Source organism: Marmota monax, unplaced genomic scaffold (genome assembly GCF_021218885.2).
Source record: "Marmota monax isolate L192 unplaced genomic scaffold, Marmota_monax_Labrador192_F-V1.1 WCK01_AAM20220418_F8-fsc00011, whole genome shotgun sequence".
NCBI lineage: Eukaryota > Metazoa > Chordata > Mammalia > Rodentia > Sciuridae > Marmota > Marmota monax.
The window spans coordinates 17314839-17340557 of NW_026693082.1; the positions used below are offsets into that span (position 1 = coordinate 17314839).

Here is a 25719-nt window from a genome sequence, read left to right on the forward strand (position 1 = left end):
TCACAGTCTAGTAAAAGATAAAGGCTGGAATTGAAATGATGAAGGTCTATCTGTTGCCAAACATGTGTCCCAGGGCAGCCATAGAACTTTCTGTGATAATGTTCTAGATCTTTGCTACCCTATGGTGGCTATTGAGCACCTGAACTGAAACTAGTGCCACTGAGGAACTCTTTTAAAAAAGATTTTTTTTTTTAAGAGAGAAAGAGAGAGGGAGGGAGGGAGAGAGAGAGAGAGAGAGAGAGAATTTTTTAATATTTATTTATTTATTTTTAGTTCTCGGCATACACAACATCTTTGTTTGTATGTGGTGCTGAGGATCGAACCCGGGCAGCACGCATGCCAGGGGAGCGCGCTACCGCTTGAGCCACATCCCCAGCCCCTCTTTTAAAATTTTTGTTAATTTAAATAGCCACATGTGGCTTGTGGCTGATGTATTAGACAGCGTATCTGTAGGATATCGCATTGCTTGGCCTATAAATGCCCAAGCTACTGTGATCTCATGTGTAGCCCATCCGGAGAGCAAAGAAAGAAAGTGGGAAAGAGTACTTGGAGAAAAAAAATATCATTTCATCCAAATCAAAGTTATCTACACCACAGAATCTAAAGGGAATAGATCTCAAAACTTAAAAACTCATAAAATTTGGTAGGGAAACTTCTTTTGTAAAACTTCTACTGTCCTTATTACTTAGGGATTGTTAATGTATTGGCAATGTTCTTTATAAGGGGCGTGGTAATTTGAAAAGGGGATGAAAAAAGGTGCCCAGAACTGTATTGTTAATGCAAGTGATTTTAGTTCTCTAGGTATTTTCAATCCAGGAATAGTGGGGAGAAAGGAATATGTTTACAATCAAACTAACCAACCAACCTTATTGACTTCTACTTTTAGGTGTCTCCTGTGTCCTGTTGTTTTGTCTCCCATAAATAGCTTTAGTGCTGAATATTTACAAACTGGAATCTTTAATACTCCATCTTAATAGACAGAGTAGGTCTCCTATAAACACTGATTTGCAAACAATGAACAGGTTCTGAGTGGTGCAATGAGATCTTGTGCCATCCTGCTCTGTCATGCCTGGTGGAGAATCATCCCTTTGTTCAGCGTATCCACACTGTATATCTGCCCATTAATCACTTAGTATCTGTCTCAGCAGATTGACTGCCAAGGTATGGCAGTGTTTGTGTTATTTGACCTAATAATGACCCCCAAATGCAAGCATTGTGATGCAGGTGATTTGGAGATGCCAGAGAAACTATAAAGTGCTTTTTTTAAGTGCAAAGATACAGGGCTTGGTACTATCTGTGATTACAGGCATCTTGAACTTACAAATATGAATTTTGGAGGGACACATCTTCAAATCATAGCAACAGGTGAGCAAGAGGAATGACTACACAAACTGAAACAGCAAGCAAAGTCCTCTGAAGTTGAGAGAGAAAGCTATCATTTTGGGGTGGAAAGATAGTGCTATGATTTTGGATGGTTTGAGTGTGTCTTCCAATGTTCATATGTTGGGAGCGTGGTCCTCAGTGTGGCAGTACAAGGAGATGCGGGAGACTTCAAGAGGTGGGGCTTGTGCAGGTCATTGGGAATGCTGACTCAGAGGGATTAACAGTTCTCATGGGATCTTAGTTACTGCAAGCGTGGGTTGTTGTAAAAGAGCAAGTTCCATTTCTCCTAGCTCCCTAGCTTCGTGTCTTACCATGTGATCTCTCCCGCTCACATGTGTTTCTTCCACAGTGCCATCCACCATCAGGTGACACAACCAAAGGGTTATCCAGCCTTAGGTATTTTGTTATAGGAACCAAAAACAGACTAATACAGATAGTAAAACTAATCTCAATACAGCAATTTCAAGAATTTTAGAATTTGATTCTTACAAAAATTCAGTGAATCAGAATCCTCCTTTGTAGATGGTAAAGAATACACAAAAGAGGTTAGTGACTTTTCTGGCCTCACTTTTGTAGGAAGATCTGAATTTTCAGATTCTGAAATTCTCTCTGCTGTATTGTTAAACCATAATGCAAAGAAAGACCACCGACTCCAATTTTAAATCAAATTAAAGCAAGCTTATAATTCTGGCCAGCCGGGATTGTCTCTCCCAAAATCTGTGGGTTAGAGAACAGTACCCCAGCTCTCTAGGAGCACAGTTTTATAGCACAAAAAGTTGCAAAAGGCGGGTATCTTGAGAACTTACAGATAACAGGATTTTGACAAGCATAATACAAAGGCAGGTAGGTTAATGATCTAAATGGTTCAACATTTCAAGTTAGGAAGTAAATTTAGATCTCAACACCAGAATTTATGAGGCATCGTTAAGGTTTCAGAGAGGGTTGTTAGTTATCTGGTCAGGGAAAACCAGGCATGGGTGAGTTCAAGGCACGGGCAGGCATTCCAAGCAAGTTTAGAAATCACAGTAATTTATAGTAAAACAGAAATTAACTTTTCATGACTTTGTGACGAGATGGCTCCCAATCTTAAAATGGAATTAGGCTGGGTTCATCATTACCACACTAATGTGAGTGGGAAAGATCACGTGGTGAGATGGAAGCTATGGAGCTTTTTTACAACAACCCAGCCTGCAGTAACTAACTAGGATCCCATGAGAACTGTTAATCCCTCTGAAGTCAGCATTCCCAATGACATAATTACATGCACTAAGCCTCACCTTTTGAAGTTTCCTCCATCTCAATACTGCCACACTGAGGATCACGCTTCCAACACACAAACCCTTGGGAGACACACTCAAACCACATCCAAAATCATAGCACTATCTTTCCATCCAAAGATGATATCTTTCTCTCTCAACTTCAGAAGGACTTTACTTACTGTTTTGTACTGCCATAATTTGTGTAGTCATTCCTCTTGCTCACCTGTTGCTATGATTTGAAGATATGTTCCTCCAAAATTCACATTTGTAAGTTCCAAGATGCCTGTAATCACAGATAGTACCAAGCCCTATACTTCTGCACTTAAAGCTTCATGGGAAAGGTGATCACTTAGGCTAAATATTTAAAGAGGGAATTAGACAGGTAGAGATAGCAGTAGGGTCTTTTAGGTAAATGAACAAAAAATGTATGGAAACTGGAAAGGTTAAAACATATTTGGGGCCTGGAGTTGTGGCTCAGTGGCAGAGCGCTTGCCTGGCACGTATGAGATCCTGGGTTCGATCCTCAGCACCACATAAAAATAAATGAACAAAACAAAGACATTGTGTCCATGTATAACTAAAAAAACATTTTAAAAAACATATTTGGGAAAGGTTAAGCAGAACCTATTAGCTAATGCATGAGTTTTATGCAGAGGAGCCATATCTCCCAGTACTGGGGACTGAACCCAGGGAGTACTTTACCACTGAGCTACATCCTCAGCCCGATTTATTTATTTATTTTGACGGGGCCTTGCTAAGCTGCCCAGTCTGGCCTCACATTTCAGAATCCTTCTGTTTCAGCCTCCTGAGTTGCTAGCATTTCAGGCCTGCACTACCACACCGAGTTCACATATGGACTTAACCACCAGATGGGGAGCAGTTCAGAAATGCCTTGACATACAATGGTAGAGGGGGAGGATGTACTGATAGGGAGCAGAGATAAAGTGAGGAAAACCCAGAGAGGTGAGTCAGACTATTGTAGAGGGGATGGAGAAGTCAAGAGGACCAATCGGGAGGTGAAAAGGTAGTCTTGTAGGTGAAATGGGAAGACAGAATCTAGAAACATTGAGTGGTGAATTGACATGACTGGAGGAGGGAGTTGAAGAAGAGGCAGGAGGTAAAGATGGCTCTTGGCTTTGAGTGGCATCCCTGGAAGAATGATTATGCCATTAGCAGAGGACTAGGGTTGCAGAGAGGAGCTTAGGAGGAAAATCACGAGCTTCTGCTTGGATCTGCTTTGTCTGTGTTGCTTGCAGCACGTTGACACCTAACTGTCCACTAGCAGGGCTCCTGTGGCCTTGGGAAGGTGTATAGGGAGTCAGAGGAGAAAGAAGGGTCTGACAGAACACCCAGGTTAAGAGCCTTTCCTTCCTGTCTCTGTTCTGTCTCCCTCCAGCCCTAAGAGTTGTTTTCTTGCCTGATGAGTACAATGCTAGGTATATGGTGGGCACTCAAGATAAATTTGGAAAATAAATCCATTTTAAAGTTGAGGTTGTCGAGGTTTTTAGCCCCCCTGTTTCCTCCTGACCTGCGGGAGAGATTGGGAGAGCACGCTCCAACCAGGACGAACCAAGAAAGGTAAGGTCGACTGGCCGCCCACATCCAGCCCTCCCTTGCCAGAGGACAATCAAACAAGCCAGGGAGAACAGTCAAAGCAGGATCTCGTTTAATGAGAAAACATACACAGCTAATATAATGTACAGGAGCCAATCAGGGTAGAGGTCAGCAGGGTGGGGAGAATTTACATCTACACCCATCCTACAGGCAGTACTGGGAGACCCGAGCTACCTGAGCTGTCCGTGAGGGCAGAAGGGTTCTGAGCCTATACTAGAGGTGGTCGGATTCTTCATCACAACCCAAGGCAATGCCTTCTGGCTAATCACTAGGTGCTATCTTAGCCACATGTGGTCCTAGGACTGGGAATCGGGTAGCAGCCAGCAAGTTAAGTTTCCTCTTTTCTGATGCAACAAGCCCCACATTACATCATGCCCTACAGAGGTGTCTGGAGAAATTTCATAACAAAGATGATGATCAAAAGAGTAAGGCAGAAGAGAAGGAAATAGTTGGTGACAATGAGAAGTACCAAATTGAGGCCTTGGATGTGGCTATTTCCCAGAGACAAAGGATTCCAAGGCCTGCCAGGGAGTGTAAGTGGTAGCAATCTGGTCAAGTTAAGGATGTTGAGAGATGTTAGGGCCAGGAATAATGTCAAGGAGTAAAAATGACTGGTAAACCCAGGTAAGAGGGGCCCTTGCTCTGGACTGTCCCTTTACCTCACTTTAGCTTTCTTCTGTGGCAAAGGATTCATGCCACTGGAACCTACAGCCCTAGACTAACTCTTGGATGCCAGGGTCCTAGCATTCCTTGCTCAAGTGGCCAACCCTATTTTTAGGGTCTTTCCCAGGCCTCTTGCTGGCCCATTCTCCTGGGGACATATCATGCCACTGCTTAAACACCCCTCTACCTGAGCAATGGCCCAGGGTCACCTTTGGTAGTGGGTAGGGAAATTGAACCCAGGAGCACTTTACCACTGAGCTACACCCCCAGTCTTTTTTTATTCTTCTTATTGAGACAGGGTCTTGCTGAGTTGCTGAGGGTTTCAAAAATTGCTGGCATTGGCCTTGAATTTGTGTTTCCTATCTCAGCCTCTCAAGTAGCTGGGATTATAAGTGGGTGCACACGTTCTTTTTCTTTCTTTCTTTCTTTTTTTTTTTTTTTTGGTGCTAGGGATTGAACCCAGGGCTTTGTGCATGCGAGGCAGTACTCTACCAACTGAACTGTATCTCTAGCCCCTGCACATGTTCTTAATATCTACTCTAGTAAGGGATGGAGCCAGGACATGGAAGCAAAGGGAACCAAAAAGAGGGTTGTGGGCTTCAGGCTGACATCTAGGTCTTGTTATGCTGCTGCATTCTGAAGCTGAATTCTGAGACAGGAAACAAATTGAAGCACAGGTTTTCAACTTGTTGAAGAGGTGCTTTTGTCAATGTTAGAGTCTAGAATGCATTTTGTTTAAATTGGTAAGCTTGATCTTATAACTTTGAAATACTTAGACCTGGGATAAGTAGACTTTCATTTAATAATCTTGCCCAGAGACAGTCAAATATTAGGAGTCTTGCTTGGTGTAGTGCTGTACACGTGTAACTATATCAATTTGGGAGGCTGAGGCAGGAGCATTGCAAGTTTAAGGCCAGCCTGGCCAAGCTATTAAGATCTTGTGTCAAAAACAGAAAGGACTGGGGATGTAGTTCAGCAGTAAAGCACTCTTGGCTTCAATCCATAGTACCAAAACAACAAAAACAAACTAAAACATTTAGGAGTCTTGAGAATCAACAGGTTAAATAGGTCTTCCTGCTACGATCATTAGCTTCCTTCTCCTTTAATACCTACTTATACTTTTTGGTGAGTACTTGTTTTATTGTGTGTCTCTCTAGTGAACATGAAGGAGTGTGGAGGCAGGAGACAGGCTGTCTTATTTACAAATGGATCCTGGTGCCAGTGCAATGACTGACATGTAGCAAGTGCTCCCTGAATATGTAAAAAATGATGTTGAAAGACTTCAGTGTTTGATTACTGCAGGTAGGGCGAAGAGAGGTGATAGAAGGATATATAGCAACTAGATAAGAGAATACCTGCTAAGTTATGAAGGAAATTGAGCAAAAGTCTGGAAAATTTCTCTTCCAATCAGTCAAGGAATGGTGAATGTGAAACTTCTATCTCCTTTAAGAACCAGAGTTGAGTCAGTACATTCTTCCTAAGTCTTAAATGATCTGTTGTTTTTGTTTCCTTCAAATGAGTGGTTTACAAGGATCAAGTGTCAAACACTGAGAGCCTGATTTTCTGAAATGACCAGATCACTGAGGTGCATTTAAAAATAAGGAAAAAAGAATCCAACTTTTTGGATTTCCTTGACAAATTGAATCTTCCAGGAATCATGATTTGAAGCCTTTAATTGGACTTGTGTTTATCACAGGTCACATCTCACCACTCACAAAACAAATGCCCCTGGACATATCCTAATAATGGAAGGTTCTAAATTTCTGAATCCTGGACCTCAGGTTCTTTAAGGCCCTTTTCCTTTGAAGATTGCCTTAAACTTTTTTTTTTTTTGGTACTAGGGATTGAACGCAGGGGTTCAAAATGGCCACATCCCCAGCCCATTTTGTGTTTTATTTAGAGACAGGGTCTCACTGAGTTGCTTAACGCTTTACTTTTTGCTGAGGCTGGCTTTGAACTTGCACTCCTTCTGCCTCAGCCTCCCGAGCAGCTGGGATGCACCACCACACCCAGCTTAGTTAAATTCTTAGTGCTATATTTCTACCAAACTCTGACCTCAGTTCTTTTGAATTATATATAACATTGCATATCAGCTTATATCTACTATAGATTCTGAAACTGAATTATTTCACATATGATGAAATGAAGCTTGTTTGCACCAGAAAACAGCTATTCGTGTCACCCTTCCAAATTTCCCTTGGTTGTTCCTTTGATTCCCAAAGGGAGAAGCTAGACTTAGAGTCTGAAGACCAGGGATTGACTGTTGCCTGAGGTTAAGATTACATTTGAAGCTCATCCACAGCTCTGGCTCTCACAGGGGCTGGTAACCCTTATTCTTCCCTTTTGGGTCTAATTGTAGGAAATTGTACTGCTGTTTCTTGTCCTTCCCTGGGCACCTCAACATTATTGTTCCCTTGCACCAACAATTTTTATGAAAATATTTTTTTATGTTGATTTGATTTTTAAAAAATCAATTTTTGTAAAAGGCTAAAAAAAATCATATGTAAAGGTGAAATGAGGTGTCTGGAACGCAGGAGGTGGTAGCACAGTCCAGATATAGGTTGCAGAATAGGATTTGGGAAGATAATGAAGAAACTGGGTGACGCTAGAGTGTTAATTTGTTTGACAAGTATTTATCTCTTGAGTTCCTACGAAGTGCCAGGCCCTGTTCTGATGCAAGATACTCATCGGTAAATTAACCAAAAGTCTCAGCTCTCATTGAGCTCAATGCCAGTGAGAAAGCCAGATAACACATATTAACACGCTTGTCATATACATACATACGTACTTGTGGAGGAGAAATCAATGCTATTTATAAAACCGAAGCAGAACAAGTGAACAGCGTTTGAGGGTGGCTGCTATTTGAGGAGACCCCCAAAAAAGATAAAGAGCAAAGCACCCGGGACAGTCTTTTTCCTCTAATTTTTTGGGCTGCTGGACCGAAGCGAGCCTTTCAGGAGCCCCGCCCCCTCCCTCCAGAAAGGGCTCCAGGTACAGCCCCCGACAGGCTCCTCCCTTTGTCCCGCCCAGAGGCGGTCTTAGGGCGGGGCTTCTCTCCCAGCGCTTGGAGTGCGCCGCGCAGAAAGCCGCGCGCACAGCAATCCCGGCATGCTCCTGGTTCCCTTTGGGCGTGGAGAACCGCTCCAGCTGCAACCTGGCATGCTGGGAACTGTAGTTGTCGCTTGACGCTCGGCGTCTGGAGAAGGGTGGGCCGTAAAAGCCGCTAAGTCCGGCTTCGTTTCTAAGCACATAACTTGCGGCCCTGAGGGTGGAACTACTTTGAGGGGAGAGACAGGGTCATCCCGAGAACCAACCGGAGTGTGTCCAGGCTGGTCATCTTTCCCGTTTACGTGACCACAGCTTCCCTGGGCGCGCGCCGCTCCTCAGTCCCATTCCCGCCCCGCCTGGCCCGGCCGGGCCGTCGGCCGGCACCACCCCCGCCGCTGCTGCCACCTCGCGCTCGGAGGCGTCACGGAACGTGCTCTCCTTTCCCCCTCCCCCTCCCTTCCCCTCCCGGCCTCCCCCGCCTCCCCCTCCCGCGCCGAGACTCGCCGCCGCCGCCGCAGCCGCAAGAGTAGCCGCCGCCGGAGCCGCGCGCAGCCATGGCCGAAAACCCCGGCTTGGAGAACCACCGCATCAAGAGCTTCAAGAACAAGGGCCGCGATGTGGAAGTAAGTGTGCTTCCGCGGTGTGGGCCTGCCCGGCTCGCCCGCCAGGCCGCGCCGGCCCGGCGGCGGCGGGGAGGGGCGGGGGGCCAGCGCCGGGCTGGTTCTCGCCGGCTCGCGGTCAGTCGGAGTTGGCCGCCACCTCTGGTCACCGCGGCCCGGGGCTGGGCGGAGTGGGCAGCGGTACTCGAGCTGGGCTGCAGCCATCCTCCTGGTCTGCCGGCGCGGGGACCGGGAAATGCCGGGGCTTTCGGCTCCGTCACGCGGGCGCGGCCTGGTGTCGGCGAGGAAGGGATGTGAAGCTGAGGCGGGGTCCGCGGGCCGGGGCCGCGCGGGCGGACTGACTGGGATGCTGTCTCCCCGGCCGCCGACCGCACCGGCGGGGGCCGACCGCGTCTCGCGCGGGCTGCTGGTGCAACCTTCCGCTGGGTTCAGCCCCTTTGGTGCCTCCCGCGCTGCCGCACATGGAGCCTGGGCTCTGCCTGTCTCCGCGCCTACCTTCTTCGAGCCGGGCCCAGGCGGGCGGTGGCGGCCCGCAGAGGGGGGTGGGGACCAGCCTGGTAACTGACTTGAGGGTGGTGGATGGGGGAGGGTAGGTGCGCCAAGACCATTTTCTTATATTCCAATGCTGTCCTTAGGATAGCCTTGCTGAGCAGTTCCAGTTTATACTCCTGTTACTACTGGCAAGTGGAGCGAGCTGAAGGTGGACAATAGTTTACCATCTATTGTGTTGAGGCTTCAGAAAAGAGGTTATTCCGACCTCGGCTCTTAGGACCTGTTTTCTTAGTCTTTCTTGGAGTGGGAGTGTGCATAGGATGATAATCTCTTTGACATGTTTTACCTGAAATGAATTGGATACATAGATTTCGTCCGTCCTTGCATATCCCTTTTGCACCAAGCTGGTAGATTTTCCAATTGGTTGCAAAACTGTAAACATTCATTGTGGTCACTCAGTTCGTTGCTACTCAGCATGTTGCCATTGTCTCATTAAGGTGACATTAGCAGCTACTATTTGCAAACTCTGCTTATTGAGGCAGCACTAGAGGTCTCTCTGCAGCTACTAAAAACCATGAACTATAATGCATAAACTTCACTAGCACTCTTGACCTCTCAATTTGATAAGGAAAAAATTGTTTTTAAATCGAGAGTGTCTTTTCTAATACTAGATAACATGATTTGCAGTTGTGTAATTTTTGCTAAGGGGCCAGTATTTATTTTATCCAGTCTTAAAAGAGAGAAGATTGGGGGGGGGGGTAAATATACTGTTCTGCATTCTCTTTATGAGAAACACAACTCTGGTAATTTTCAAAATTAAATACTAATTGGGGAAAACCTAGGGAAATATCTGTGGAATTCCCGTTTGAATGAGACAAATAAAGGTCATCTAAGTCCTGACCATTCTTAAATTCCTTTGTGAGAAATGTCTAAGCAAAAGTGAAATTTAAGAATAGGAACAAGAAGTGTTGGAACTGCCTCCTGTTATTGGTTCACTTGATGACAAGAGTTAATTTTGAACTTTGACCACCAGCAATTTTTCTTGAAGCCTACTCTTTCAAAGCAAGTTACATAGTTTGAAAAATACTCTGTTACTTCTAGCCCCAAAATTAATATTATTCTTTCCCTCCTTGGGTATTGGTACAGGTTTTTATCTTATTATTTCCCTCTATTACCGTGTTCCAGGAGCTTAATAATATTATGTATAAATTCAGAAACATAATAGATACACAGCAAATACTTGCTGATGAAAAGAAGGTAACCTGTGACTTCTGGATGCATGAAAAAGACAGCATGGTTATTAAGTCATTCAACCTGATATTGCAATTCCCAGGATACATTAGTGTAACTAAGACATCAAATAACAGACATTCAAATGGTAGTTCTGTCATGCAGACACTCTACTGAGAACTTCATGATAACCTCATTTAATCCTTATAGCAGCCTATGAGCTAAGAACGGCAATATCCCCATTTTAACATGAAGAAGGTACTTTAGATGCTTTTTTAAAAAATATATATATTTTTAGTTGTAGATACACACAATACTGTTATGTATTTATTTTTATGTGGTGTTGAGGATTGAACCTAGTACCTTACCATGCTAGGCAAGTGCTCTACCACTGAGCCACAGCCTCAGCCTCTTTAGATGCTTTTGTAGTGTTATGTTTGGGGATGCAAAAAGGAATTAGATTCAGTCTGTACTTCAAGGAGTTTATAATCCAGTGTATGTGGGTGGGGGGTGGGGGGGTTATACTTACAATGCATTACATTTATAAGTGTTATAGATATTCTGAAAATGCACAAGAAAACCCTGACTTGGAGCAAGAGATGTCCAGGTTGATTCTTTTTTGTTTGTTTGGAGGGTTTGAACCCAGGAAAGCTTAACCACTGAGTCATATCCCCAGCCCTTTTTTGTATTTCATTTTGAGATACAGTCTTGCTAAGTTACTTAGGGCCTTGCCAAGTTGCTGAGGCTGGCTTTGAACTTGCAATCCTCCTGTCTCAGCCTCTACCACTCTGCCCAGCCTGGTTGATTTTTTTTTTTTTTTTTAGTTGTAGATGGACACAATATATTAATTATGTGGTTCTGATGATCGAACCCAGTGTCTCACACATGCTAAACAAGCTCTGTACCACTGAGCCACATCCCCATCCTCTGATTGATTCTTAATGGGTGAATGGGAGTACGCTGACCCTGACAGGTGAAAGAAAATTAACTCAGAAGGGCAGGAGAAGGGGCATTCCAGATTTGAGGAAGCAGTAATTGAGTCCTCAGAGAATGTAGTAGGAACACTGAGATGCAGAGAGAGAGTGCTTGAGATGTGACTAAAGGGTACCTTGGGTCAAATCTGGTTAAGGGCCTTTATTGTGGATTTAGAAATAACTTAAGACTAGATGCCATGTCTAATTTAGTCATATCCACGAGAAACAATTACATTAGAACCATACTACAACTTAGTTCTGTAAGTAGTTGTGATTATCAGATTGTTCCAATACAGTAAAATGCACATTTATTTATTTGTTTTGTGCAGGGTTGCTTTGCCACTGAACTACATCTTCAGTCCTTTTTATTTTTGAGACAGGATTTCACTAAGGGCCTAGATTAGCCTCAAATTTGTGATCCTCCTGTCTCAGTTTTCGGAGTCACTGGGGTTACAGGTGTGTGATAGGGTGCTCAGCTGTGAAATGCACTTTGAAAAGATACAACCTAAATTACACAACCATCTGATACACATTATAAGATAGGAGCAAGAATAAAATACATATTTTCTAAAGAAAATGAAAGGATATACCTATGTGAGGGCCTGGTCTGCAAAGAGGAATTTTCTTGAGTTGAGATTGGAGAGGGCTGTAACCTGGAATAGGGATTTGATGCTCCTCCTCTTTCTTTTAGCCTTCCTCCTCTTCCTCATCCTTTTCTGCATAAAGCTCACAGAAGGAAATAAAGGTTATCTTGAAGTTTATGGATAAAAGGAGGGGAGTGAGTAATTACCTCTGGGCAGTTTGGAGTTTGGGTAGGGGAATGGATTTTGTATCTAAACCAAGAAGTATATAGGGAAAAGGAAATTTTTAATTACCTTTTTTTTTGGTCTGGAATATGTATTTCAGCACCAGACATTTTTGTGCAAGGCATTGATTCCTAAATTTATTCCTTTAAAACATTAAAACAACAACAACCTTTTCAAATATACTTAAGTGCACAAAACAGAAATTCTTATTCTGTTTAACGACTACTTTTAAAACACAACTGCCATCCAAGTTCACTTTTCTATTTCTTGTTCCTATATGCTTTAAGGATGTGACATTTTTATCAGTAACTAATAATAATAGTTAGAAAATATTAACATTTATTATTTGTAATGTGCCAGTGTTATATGGAGTATTTATTTGGTCTTTGCAATAGTCCCGTGAAGTAGTGCTATTATTTTCCCCATTTACTTTTTTTTGGTGCTACTAGGGATTGAACCCTAACCCTTGCACATGCTGGGCAAGTGCTCTACCACTGAACTACATCACTAGCGCCACCCGCCAGTTTACTACTGAGGAAACCTGAGGCCTACAATTCTTAGATAACTAGCTCTAAGTCATAGTGTGGTAAGTGACAGAGCTTGGGTTTATGTTGAGCATTATGAGTTGGAAGCCAGAACTCTTGCTCACTCTGCTGTCCTCCACTGAGGGGAGTCTAAGATTTGACATGTATGAAGCATGTCTGAAAGTTATTGGGAGAATATTGAAGAAATCTGGACTGTATCATAGAAATTCCTATTTTGGTACTTTAAAACATTGCTAATAAAATTGTTGATACACTATTAATCATTTTGATTTATTTGCCTTTTTTAAAACTATTACAAAATTTTATTATTATTAACAGTTTTACCAAAAAATGATAACCCGTGTCCTTGAGCTTAATACTTAAATGTTTTAATAATTCATATTTCATTTTATATTATTATGGTTGAAATGTATTTTATCACCTGAAAATTTAACTAGCACTACCAAACTTGTTCCTGTCTCTCTGGAACTTACATCGGTTAAGTGGTATGGCCTGATTGTCTAAGTTTAAAACTTTATTTGTAACTCCTTTCCCTTCCCTTATTTATCCTTCTTGGTATTAGCCATCCCAAAGAGCCCTCATATTGGTACCTTTGTTACTGACCTTATTTACAACTGCCCCTAATTTAGACCCTTATTTTTTCCTGTGCAAGTATAATAGCATACCTAGTTTCCTGTCTTCAGTATCCTCTTTCCCCATTTATTTTGTAGATTGATCTTTCTAAAAATCTTTCTGTATTACATTTCTGTTCACAATGCTTCTCATTGCCTTCAGGATAAAAGTCCTTAGTGTGCCATACGTAATTCCATATAAAGCCCTACTTTACTTTTCCCATCTTACTTACCACTTTTTTGCCTGTATCTCCCTTATGCCAGTGATGGTAAAGTACTTGAGATGGTTGAGTAACCAGGTCAGTTTTCTCTCCACGCATTTATAAATGCTATTCTATTATATGCCTTCTTTGGCTGTCTGTTTAGTGGGGCTCATCCTGGCAGACTCTTCACTCAGACTCTTTCTTATAGCTCTGGAACACCAAGATTACAATTCTGCCACACCATGCCATTCTAATTAAAAAACAACAAATAATTAAAAAAAAAAAAAAAAAAAACTCTTCAGAAGTTCTCTAAAAGGGATTCCTAATAGAATATTTAGTACTATTAGTCCCTGTTCCTTTTTTTTTTTTTTTTGTCTCTAGTGTTTTTGTAAATGAATTTTCCTTCACCATAATTGCTTTTATGCACAAATCTATATATGTATAGGTATTAATGTATATGGGCTCTGTCAAAAAACCTAGTAAAAGTAGGGACTTTGGACTCTCACTGGTCATTAAGTGACCAGTTCACAACATTTAATAAATACTCTTTGAGAAGACAGACTAGATAATATACTTGGGGAAAAAAAACAACAAACTATACATTTGGGAATAAAAGGTACAATATTATTCTAAGATAATTTCTTTTGGTGTTGACATCATGGCATTGATACTGTTGCCTAGCTTTCCTTTAACAGTGTCTTCTGTTGTAATATATTTCTGTAATGTGAACTAATTCATATTTGAATGAAAAATAGAGAAAAGATATTAATACAGAATCCATATTGGTTCATATTTGAGTTTTACTAGCATATTAATGTTTAGCATTCCAAGTAGCAGCTGTAGAACACAAAGAACAGAGATGCAGGGTTACAGAGCAAGCCTAAGAATGTGCACCTTGCTCGGTCACCCATTTCTTATTTTTTTGGCTCCATTTAATCAGATGCTCTGTCTTAAAGGTGCTGCTTATTGCCTCAGTCATCCTGGTACATGACACCTCTTTCTTCCTAAATTGGCAGAACGTGAAGTTTTTAGGAATCTACATGTGATATAGTAGACATACTGTAATTTTCTTGAATTCACTAACAGGACATGTATTCTTCATCTTTCTGACTCTTGGATTACTCATGTTTAGTTGGTTTTGCCAATTCTTCTTTCTACTCATTGATTATAGTAGTCTGTATTGGGATTTTGTGAGACTCTTCAGTAAGGACTTTTTCTTGCTTACATCGGCAACTCCCTTAGCTTTAACCATCATTGGGGTGTGTGTGTGTGTGTGTGTGTGTGTGTGTTTGTAAGGGGCTTAAATCTGTTGAAAATTATTCACATGAATATCTCAACAGCTCATCAAACTCAACCTGTCTGAAGCCATGTTCTGCCTTTGTTTTTACTGTTCATGGCATCATTGCCCTAACTGTGACCTGATTTTGAAACTTGAGAGGCTTCTTGGCCTCCTTCCTCATCTCCCACATTGTCAGATGCCAGTCATGCAGCTTGAATCTCTGTGCTGTCTCTGGATTTCGGCCCTGCCTCTCTCTTCCTCTGTTTCCAGCCTGCTTTAGACCTTATTACCTATTACCTGGCAGTTTAAAAATTGCCTCCAAAGTGGTGCTTTTCCTCCAATTCAGAAGATTTTTTTTTAGTAAGCCAGATGCTCCATTATTTCTCCAGATTCAACCTTCCTTTTCCCCTCTCCTGGCCTTTTAAGCTTTAGCAACACTGAACTTCTTATAAGCTTATACATAATCTGGAATGCTATCCTCTCCTCCTAGCCAGTGCTATTTCTATTCTCAGGGCCATCCTGCTGACTGGAATAGCCTTCCCTCCTCCTGTTGCCTACTCCTTTTAAATCCTGAACTCTAGGTTGGGTACCTTTTTTGCTCCTGAATGAACTCTGAGTATATCTTTCTCACTGCAATTACGTTGAAGTATTTTACTTAATATTTTGTCTGTTTCTCCTACTGGATCATGAGCTTTTTGGAGGGTATAAACTCTGTGTCTTCATTGTCTGCCACTTATTACAGTAGCCAGAACAAAGTAAGCACTAAAATATTTCTCAAATAAATACATCCATACTAGTTTTATAATCCATATTAGCATAGTAATTTTCCCAAAGTATATTTTTTAATTGAAACTCTTAGTTTTTTAGTTTCTTTTCCAATACTGCTTCCCATTTCAGGTATGATATTTTTATTATGACAGACAAAATATTGGGAGATTAAGGTGCATAGTGAATTAGGGATTAAGGCACAAGCCTTTTGAGACTAGTTTGTTTTTACTTAATGTTTTCAAGGTTCATCCATGTTGTAGCACATATTAAAATTTCCTTCCTTTTAATGATTGGATAGAATTCCATTGTATTTTGTTTATCATTCTTCTATCAATGAGTACTTGGGTCATTTCCTATTCTTTGTAAAAAAAATATTTATTTTTTAGTTGTCTTTGGACATAATACGTTTATTTTATTTATTTTTATGTGGTGCTTAGGATTGAACCCAGGGCCTCTCATGTGTTAGGCGAGTGCTGTATTGCTGAGCCACAACCCCAGCCCCATTTCCTACTCTTGACTGTTGTCTCCCATCTTGGGGCTGGGTCTGCGGCTCAATTGGTAGCGCACTTTCCTGGCATGTGTGAGGGTCTGGGTTTGATTCTCAGCACCGTATATAAATAAATAAAATAAAGGTCTCTCAACATCTAAAAAAAAAAAAAAAATTAAAAAAAAAATGCTGTCTTTTGCCAGATTATAGGCCAATAATATAGGCCTGTAATCTCAGGAGACTGAGGCAGGAGGTTCGTGAATTCAAGCCCAGCCTGGGCAATTTAGACCCTGTTCAAAATAAAACTAAAAAAGGCCAGGCACAGCGGTGCACACCTGTAATTCCAGTGGTTTGGGAGGCTGAGACCAGAGGATTGAGAGTTCATAGTTAGCCTTAGCAACGGCTTGGTGCTAAGCAACTCAGAAACCCTTCTCTAAATAAATTACAAAATAGGACTAGGGATTTGATTCAGTGGTTGAGTGCCCCTGAGTTCAATCCCCATTATACACTCACACGCACTAAAATATATACATACACATCAAAAAAAAAAAAAATAGGAGTTGGTGATGTAGCTTAGTGGTATAGTGTTCCTGAGTTCAGTCCTCAGTACCACAAAAATAAATAAACGAATAAATAGATAAATAAGATGACATCTAATTTATTGAAGATATTGGGTCATTTTTTTTTAAATGTTACGTTGTACCATATGAGATTGTCTTTTTGCAGTTTAGAAACAGCAACTATAGGCAATTTCATATAGTATAGCCTAATAGAACATCCCAATTACAAGGTTTGTGTGTTTCCCTGTGGTGGTGCTCAATTATTTCTCCTTTTTTCTGACCATATTTAGGATTTTTTTAAAAATTGAAGTTAAATTTAAAGGCTTGAACAGCTTCAGGGTAAGCTTTTTTGGGGGAGGGGGCTATCAGGGATTGAACTTAGGGGGCACTTGACCCCTGAGCCACATCCCCAGCCCTATTTTGTAGTTTATTTAGGGACAGGGTCGCACTGAGTTGCTGAATGTCTCACCATTGCTGAGGCTGGCTTTGAAGTCTCTCTCTCTCTCTCTCTTTTTAATATTTACTTTTTTTAGTTGAAGTTGGACACAATACCTTTATTTATTTATTTATTTTTATGTGGTGCTGAGGATTGAACCCAGGGCCTCACACATGCCAGGCAGGCGCTCTGCTGCTGAGCCACAACCCCAGCCCCTGGTTTTGAACTCTTGATCCTCCATCCTCAGCCTCCTGAGCTGCTGGGATTACAGGTATGCACCACCACCTGCAACAGGTTAAGCATATTTTAATTAAAAAAATTTTTAATTGATGACACTGTACTTTGGAATACATCCCAATAATGATATTAAGATCATCTGATAAAGAATAGTTTAATACCACGGATATGAAAGTTGCTACATTTGCTGAGATGAATTTTAGTTATTTAGGTGAAATGTGACATATACTGCATGACATTTGAAGGAAGAAAAAGCAATATGACCTTTTGTTATCCAGTAAAAGAGTTACAAAATGTATTTTTAGAAAATCTAACTTTAGAGTTAGTGATATCTCTATGACTGACACTTCCTTTATATTGAAGGTAAAGGACTAGTAAGTGTAAGGTGGATGTAACTATTCTTTTTCTTAACAGTTTTGCTATTAAGAATTTTTTATTTATATATTTTTTAGGTGTAGTTGGACACAATGCCTTTATTTTATTTACTTATTATTTTTTTTAAAGGGGGGGGAAGGGAGAGAGGGAGGGAGGAGAGAAAATTTTTTTTAACATTTATTTTTTAGTTTTCGGCGGACACAACATCTTTGTATGTGGTGCTGAGGATCGAACCTGGGCTGCATGCATGCCAGGCGAGCGCGCTACCGCTTGAGCCACATCTCCAGCCCCTTATTTACTTATTTTTATGTGGCGTTGAGGATCGAACTCAGGGCCTCGCATGTGCTAGGCGAGCGCTCTATCCCTGAGCTACAAACCCCGCCCCTGTTAAGAAAAATTTTGTCACAGCTGAGCATTACCAATTACAGTATGGTAAAATAGATCATGACTGTATTTATTTTGAATTAATCATCCCTAATGGTTAGGTTTTCTTGGTCATAGAATTGTTTCTTTACATGCCAAAATTTCTTTCCTTTTCTGTGTTGAAATGCCAGGGTTTCTAAAAATGTCTGATACGTTTTCTTCCTTTTAAAATAGAATATAATTTAGCTATTTTCATGGTTTATAAGACTCTCCGTTGTATATTTATGGACACTTGGTTTTCCTTTTCATGAAAAAACATTCTTAGATTAGTTAAAATTTTGTCCTTAATTTTTGTACATGTGGAGTTTTTGCTCTTCATAATATTTTGGCCTGTCTTTTTCCCTTGCTTTCTTTTAGTCTATCCACTTTCTCTTTGATGCTGTCACATGCTTATCTATAGTAACCTCATCTTCCTTTTTTATTAGATGATTCATATATCCTGACTGGAAAACAGATTTATTAAACATTTATTTAGTGTTTTCTGTGTGCCAGACAGACATTGTTAGTTCTCAAAGATTATAAATATGAAAATATTTTTTTCTGATGTAGACGTTCCTGTTTAGTGGGATAGGCTGGTACCTGAGTATATGCTTAGTGAATAGCATGGTAAGTTCTGAACTCCTGTTCAGAATGTAGAGCATGGGAGTGATTCTATACCTGGGGAGATTCATATTTGAGCTAAGTTTTGAAGGATGAGTTTGCAAGCCAGAAGGACAGATAGCATCAATAACAGAGATAGTGGCTAAGAGTCTTAAAGACCTGTTATATGCAAATAACAATTAATGTGACATTACACTCATTCTGTCTTTTGGAAACAGCATTCTGATTTGGCCTTTTGAAGCTAGTGTTCTTTCATTGGCTGTATCTTGATGAGATTTTAAATCTAGATGCTTCTAGCTCCTTTGGTTAATTAAGGTGCCTCACCCTTTCTGGCTTGTACAGATTAGGCCAATTTCTATCCCTGGCATTTAAATCTTGAGTGAGCTGATACTGAGACCTAATTAATTCACTCTGGCAAGAAGTACTATGAAGGAAACCATCCATTAATTTTGGCCACCTTGATCTGTGGGGATTGCTTTTATCCCTGTTTTCATAGGCCTGACTCTTAAGTTTCTCCTTTGATTCTGTGAATTGCTCTATATTCTTCCAATAAATTCTTCACCCCTACCCTCTTTTTCTCTTAAATTAAGTCACATCAGTTTCCGTTGTTTCCAACATAACTTTAAGGTGATCAACTATGTTGGGTTGACTGGAACTGAGGCAGTTCCCAGAACACAGTGTTGAAACTAGCAAAGATTCAGACAAACCTTTAACAAGTTAGTCACTGTAAACGAACAGTTGAGTGTAAAGATACTGAGTTCTGAAATCCAGATGTTCAAATGGAAATATTCAGTATGCAGTTGAAAATAATTTATGTACAACTAGCTAACTTCAGTTATTTCACTCAGCAACCATTTGAATTCTGAACCTAGTATGAGAGATGAAACAATGAAAATAATGATAACCCAGTAATTACTGAGCACTTGAAAATATAGCAAGACATTCTCTTATAGAAAACAATCATCAATAATTCCTTACAATATTTTTATTATACAAAGAAAATGAGTGATTTGCTTAAGAACACGCAACCAGGAAGGGACAGAACTGGCATTCAGTCCCACATTTCTGACTTTAAAACTCCATTTTCCTAATAACCATGCTTCTACTATGTTTCAAAATTTTTGCTTCAGTAATGTGTAACTGCTAAGAAGATGGTGTCAAAGCAAAACAAACAAAAACTCACTGTAATGAAAGTGTATTTCAAGGGCAGTGGGCACATAGATAAAGAATCACTCAGATTGACTTGGGGGAGTCAGGGAAGGCTTCATGGAGATGTTTAAGCTAAAAGAAAAATAGGTATTTCCTTGGTGTAATACATTTTGTGTGAGCCTGGAAATAGAGTCAGCATGGCATATTTCAGGGCAACTAAAGTACTTTGTGTTAAGTACAAAAGGAGCCATAGATAATAGCTAAACAGATGGTATGGCTGTATTTATGATCAGATGTTAGACAAGATTTGGCATACAGGCACTGCTTAGGTAATGTGGCCAGTAGTAAAACTTTGGAAAATAGTGCAAGCGATGATTAGAGTGACTAAAGCTGATAATATTGATGAAGGCTTATAGGCATATGAGGGAAAGAGGACCAGGGAAGGAAAGATTCCTGAGAAACCATATCCTTTCAGGGGACTAGGTAAAGATGAAACTGAAGAAAAGGTAAAAATGAGACTGAAGAATGAAAGAGATTCGGGCTGGGTTTGTGGCTCAGCAGTAGACCCGGGTTCGATCATCAGTACTACCACATAACAAAAAATAAAATGCATTGTGTTGTGTCCCTCTACCCCCAAAAGTAAATATTAAAAAAAAAAAAGAATGTAGGGAATTCAACAGCAAAGTGATGGATCAGAACTTTAGAATTTTAGGAGAGTTTCTTAAAAGAGAGGCAAAAATTACAGTGCTAAATGAGAGGTCTGATAAGGACTTAAAAATAAGCCATTCATTGTATTTAGTGGCTGGGGGCCAGTGAGAAATTGAAACCTGGAAGAGTGGTAGAGGCAGGAAACTAGATGATAATGCGGTAAGAAGTGAATTAGAGTTGAGGTAGTTGGACTTGTCAGGAGGACCTCAATTTAAATGTTTAGTAGTAATGGAAAGAAGGACCACACTTAACTTGAATAGGAAGTAGGATTGAAAGAAAGCTTTTCAATGTTTTCTTATTTGTGTGGAAGGGTGGAATTGACTGTTTCTAGGCTAAATCTAAGAGATGGAAGCAAAAGAGTTATAAGGACCAAGCTGGAAAAGAAATGAAAGAGCTTAGGGTAGGGAGGAATTGTTAGGAAGGTGTGAAGTTAGAGATATAAGTTGTGGCCAGATCTTGAAGGAGCCACAGGTGGAAAAGGACTTGAACAAGTACAGACATGAGCTACAGCAGGGAAACTGGAATAGATTATGCCCGGTGGCCTCTGTTTTCTTTGACAAAGTTATTTCATGAGGATGAGGGTCTAAGAGGCAATGCTTATAGGAAAGGTGCTTTGGGGAATGCAAAATAGGACCTATCCAGGAATGAGGGCCCCCCATCTGTGGGAAGTCTAGATGGTCCATGACTTAGGATTTTTAAATTTGTGATATTTCTGATTTGCATTTTTTCATCTTTACTATGGTGTGAAATGATACATACTTCAAATTTCAAATTTTACTTTTCTTGAGCTAGTGATAACTTGGCTGCTATACATCAAGTTGGAGCTCCTAGTCAGCCACAGGATCATGAGGGTACAAAAATCTATTCTCCACAATGTACTGTGTTGCTAAGCTGTGGTATTCATTTGGCTAGGTGTATACAGTGCACTTTCAATTTAACAGTACCTTCAGTTTTTACAATGGGTTTAACTAGATATAACCCTGTTGTAAATCAAGAAACTTTTGTACTCAATTGTTATTTTGATAACAGTGATGAATACTTTTCATTTGATTATATCCAGATTTAGCTGTCAATGCATTCTAGATTATAGTTAGAAATGAGACTTAAACCCAATTCAAAGTGTAGAAGTCATATTATAAAACAACAATAACCAACCTGAGCTACCAAGAACATTGGAATTTAATGATTTGAACTTTTTTTTCACCGAAGTAAAAATGTGGGGAATACCGAAATAATGATTGTTCACATACCTAGTTGGTAAACAAGTTTTCTGATTTCAGAAAATCAGGTATCATATTTTTAGAAAATTTTCAAACATATAAAAGTAGAAAGAATAATGTATTAAACTCCCATGTTTGCCATTGTAAAACAATTACAGTTATGGACAATCTAATTTTATTTGTATCCTACCTACTTGTATCCTTTCCTAGATTATTTTGAAGTGTAACCTGGCAGTATTATGTTTCATCTGCCTAAAAAGTAAGACATATTTTGTTTTCACTGTTTTTTTTTTTTCCCTCGGTACCGGAGATTGAACTCAGGGGCACTTGACCACTGAACCACATCCCCAGCCCTATTTTGGATTTTATTCAGAGACAGAATCTCACTAAGTTGCTTAGCACCTCGCCGTTGCTGAGGCTGGCTTTGAACTCTAGATTCTCCTGTCAAGCCACTGGGATTACAGGCATGCGTCACCGTGACCAGCTAGTGTTTTTTTTTTTTTTTTTTAACAGAATGCTATTTTACCACTTAAAAAAACCTAAATAAAAATTGTCATATAACTAAATGCTCAGTTAAAAATACGCTTTCGCAGGCTGGGGCTATAGCTCAGTGGCATAGCGCTTGCCTAGCATATGTGGTTCACTGGGTTTGATCCTTAGTACCACATGAAAATAAACCAAAAAAGGGCATTCTGTCCATCTACAACTACAAAAAATACACTTTTGCTATGACTTTATGATATTTCAAAGTAAAAATATCTACTATTCTACTACATACTTTTTTTTTTTGGTACCAGGTATTGTATGCAGGGGGCTTAACCCCTGAGCCACATCCTCAGCCCTGCCACATATTTTTTTTTTAAACATTTTCTTTTACTTTTTTTTTTTTTTTTTTTAGTTGTAGATGGACAGCATATCTTTATTTTTTTATGTGGGGCTAAGGATCGAACCCAGTGCTTCCCATGTGCCAGGCAAGCGCTCTGCCACTGAGCTACAGTCTCAGCCCACCACATACTTTTATTTAATAAAAGTAACACTGTTTGGAAACATAGAGGAACAGATGTGGATTACAGCCTTATTGGGAAGCTTCATAATGGAAATGGCATGAACTGGGACTTGAAAGCTTCATGGTTTGGCCAAGATATATAAATTAGAAGAGCAAAACGTTTTTTTTTTTGGTGGTGGTGGTGGTTTGTTTCTTTTGTTTTTTTTCTTAAGCCATTTGTGGCCATGTATAGCCATGGGGATGAACTTGCCTCTGGTTTGTCTTGGTAGCCTAGAGTTAGCACAAGAAACTGCTAGATCATTGTTTCCTAGCTGGTACTGCCTAAGGGTGGCCAAATGCAAATTTGGGTGGTGAAGTCAGTGCAGCCTTAGGCTTTTATCTCCATATGCTGTGTAATAGATATTTCCTGTGTGTAACAGGATTTAAAAGAGATGGAGAAGTACTATTTAGCTTGCTTAATAGTTCTCTTCTGATAATAAATTCTTTTTTGTGTTATTTAACTTTTATCACAAATAGGATATTTTCATAGTTAAGACCATATTCTGAATTTGTCAGTACTGGTGAGGAATCTTCTAGTATATTAGATTTTAGCTCCATCCAGTGATTAGGGGCCCTGCCACATTTTTTACTTTCATCTAGGTTTTTTTATTTGTGAACATGCTGACATTTAATGAAGACATGACATGTTTGTTACAGTGACCAAAGTATCCCTCTATATGCTTTTCTTTTGGTAAACATATGGAGTACTGGACCTGTTTCTGAGGAAATCATGTATATATTGTTCACAACAGTGCAGGTTGGGAGAAAGGGAGGTTGGGCAAATCTGTTTAGGGTAAAAACAAACTTGAGAGTTGGTCAAGAGCTCCTCTCATCTGACAGGCAGAAAAGGGAGCATGAACAGAAGAGAAACGTAGTTTTAAAAGTTTGAATTTACAACCCAGAGGAATCTGAGAGCTGGACACCCTGGCTGATGTTTTATTGGCATCCCTTGGTTGTGACTGCTGCCAAGTTTTGAGTTGAGGATTTAACTGTCAATTCTTGGGAATGGTACTCATATGACTTGAAATTACCTCTTTTTTTTTTTAAATTAAAAAAAAAAAAATATATATATATATATATATATATGTAAAAGTTCTTTAAAAAGGAAACTTTTTAATTTAAAGAACTTTTACATCTATTTTCATGAGGGAAATTGGCCATAGTTTTTTAAATACCTTTATTTTACTTATTCATTTTTATTTATTTATTTTAGAGAGAGAGAGAGAATTTTAATATTTATTTTTTAGTTTTCTGCGGACACAACATCTTTGTTTGTATGTGGTGCTGAGGATCGAACCCAGGCCGCATGCATGCCAGGCGAGCGCGCTACAGCTTGAGCCACATCCCCAGCCCCTATTCATTTATTTTTATGGTGTGCTGAGGATTGAACCCAAGTGCCTCACACAAGATAGGCAAGCACTCTACCACTGAGCCACACAACCCCAGCCCTCTTTCTTTTTCACTGATGTATTGGAAAGGAGAAATTGGAGTCTCAACTGATTTGTATCAGCACAAGGGACTAAGACTCAAGGAAGTGAATAATTTTGGTGCTACAGACTTTCAGAATATGATTTTTTTTTTTTTTTTTTGGTTATTGTTCTTTTGTTTTCATGGGGTAGGGAATATCTGGTGTTTAGGAGTGTTTAGTGATTTACAGGAAAGATTCAGGACCTTCCTATCTTTATTCAGTTCCTCTGCCTAGTAAACTTTTAATAAAGTTATTTTGGCTTAATAATAGTACAGTAAATAAGTCACTTTTACATGAACTGCTCATCATTTGTTCTAATTGTCATTGTAACATTAAGTATAGCAGTAAAATAGTTGTCCCATGTAGGCTGGGCTGTAGCTCAGTGGCAAAGCGCTTGCCTAGCATGTGAGGCACTGGGTTCGATCCTTAGCACCACATAAAAATAAATAAAGGCAACTCTGTCCATCTACAACTACCAAAAAAAAAAAAGTTGTCCTATAAACATTAGTATACATTTTTATACTTTTGAAGGTGTGTTATTGACTGCTTATAATTTTTATAATTACCAGGAATATTTATCAGCTGCCATTGGTGATCAGCAGGACATATCCAAGTGTATATAATACAGAATGACTAGAAAAAAAATAGAATGATATTGATAATTATATATCATAGAAAAATTAATCTTTGAGGCAAATGAATTTAGGAAGGGGTTTTAAGTAATTTGAATGTATCTCAGTAAAATAAGGAACATTTAAAAAAATTTTGTTGTAGATGGACACAATGCCTTTATTTTGTTTATTTTTATGTGGTGCTGAGGATTGAACCCAGTGCCTCACACATGCTAGGCAAGTGCTCTACCACTGAGCCACAACCCCTGTCCCAGAAACATTTTTAAATTGTAGAAATAATACACATAAATGAGGTGCATTTTGACAAATGATTACTCCCTTTAAGCCCAGTCACAATTAAGAATGTAGACTGTTTCTAGCTGGGTGCGGTGGCACATGCCTGTAATCCCAGTGGCTCTGGAGCCTGAGGCAGGAGGATAACAAGTTCAAAGCCAGCCTCAGCAATTTTAGTGAGTCCCTAAGCAATTCAGGGAGAACCTGTCTCTAAATAAAAGATTAAAAAAGGGCTGGGGATGTGGCTTAGTGATTAAATGCCGCTGGGTTCAATCCCCAGTAACAACAACAACAACAGATGTAGACTATTTCTTGCTCCGGGGACCACGACCACAAATATACGGGGCACTGGAGGAACCCAGCGACACCATCAGGGTAGTGCCCAGGATACATTGTCCATTAGATCTCTCATCAGACAAACCAGAGCAGGGTTGGACATCCAGCCTCCACGAAGCTCTATGATGAAATATTTGATTTAAAAAAAAAAAAAAATTACCTCTGATCCATTTACTGTCACAAATGGACACAGCTTAACTTAATTATCATCATCTTAATGGCTCGCCTCTCAACCATTACTTCTGGCAAAATACCAGGGGCCATTCAGACTGGCT

The 25719-nt window shown here is 40.1% G+C and overlaps 1 protein-coding gene across 1 annotated transcript in view; it reads left to right on the plus strand.

Annotated features, from left to right (window-relative positions):
• The first annotated feature begins 8430 nt into the window (after positions 1-8430).
• Positions 8431-25719, plus strand: part of Kpna3 (karyopherin subunit alpha 3) — a 76957-nt gene continuing 59668 nt past the window's right edge. The window contains exon 1 of the mRNA XM_046454103.2: positions 8431-8590. Within this exon, the coding sequence (XP_046310059.1) occupies positions 8522-8590 (69 nt within the window). The 5' untranslated portion in view covers positions 8431-8521. The remainder of the gene's footprint in view (positions 8591-25719) is intronic.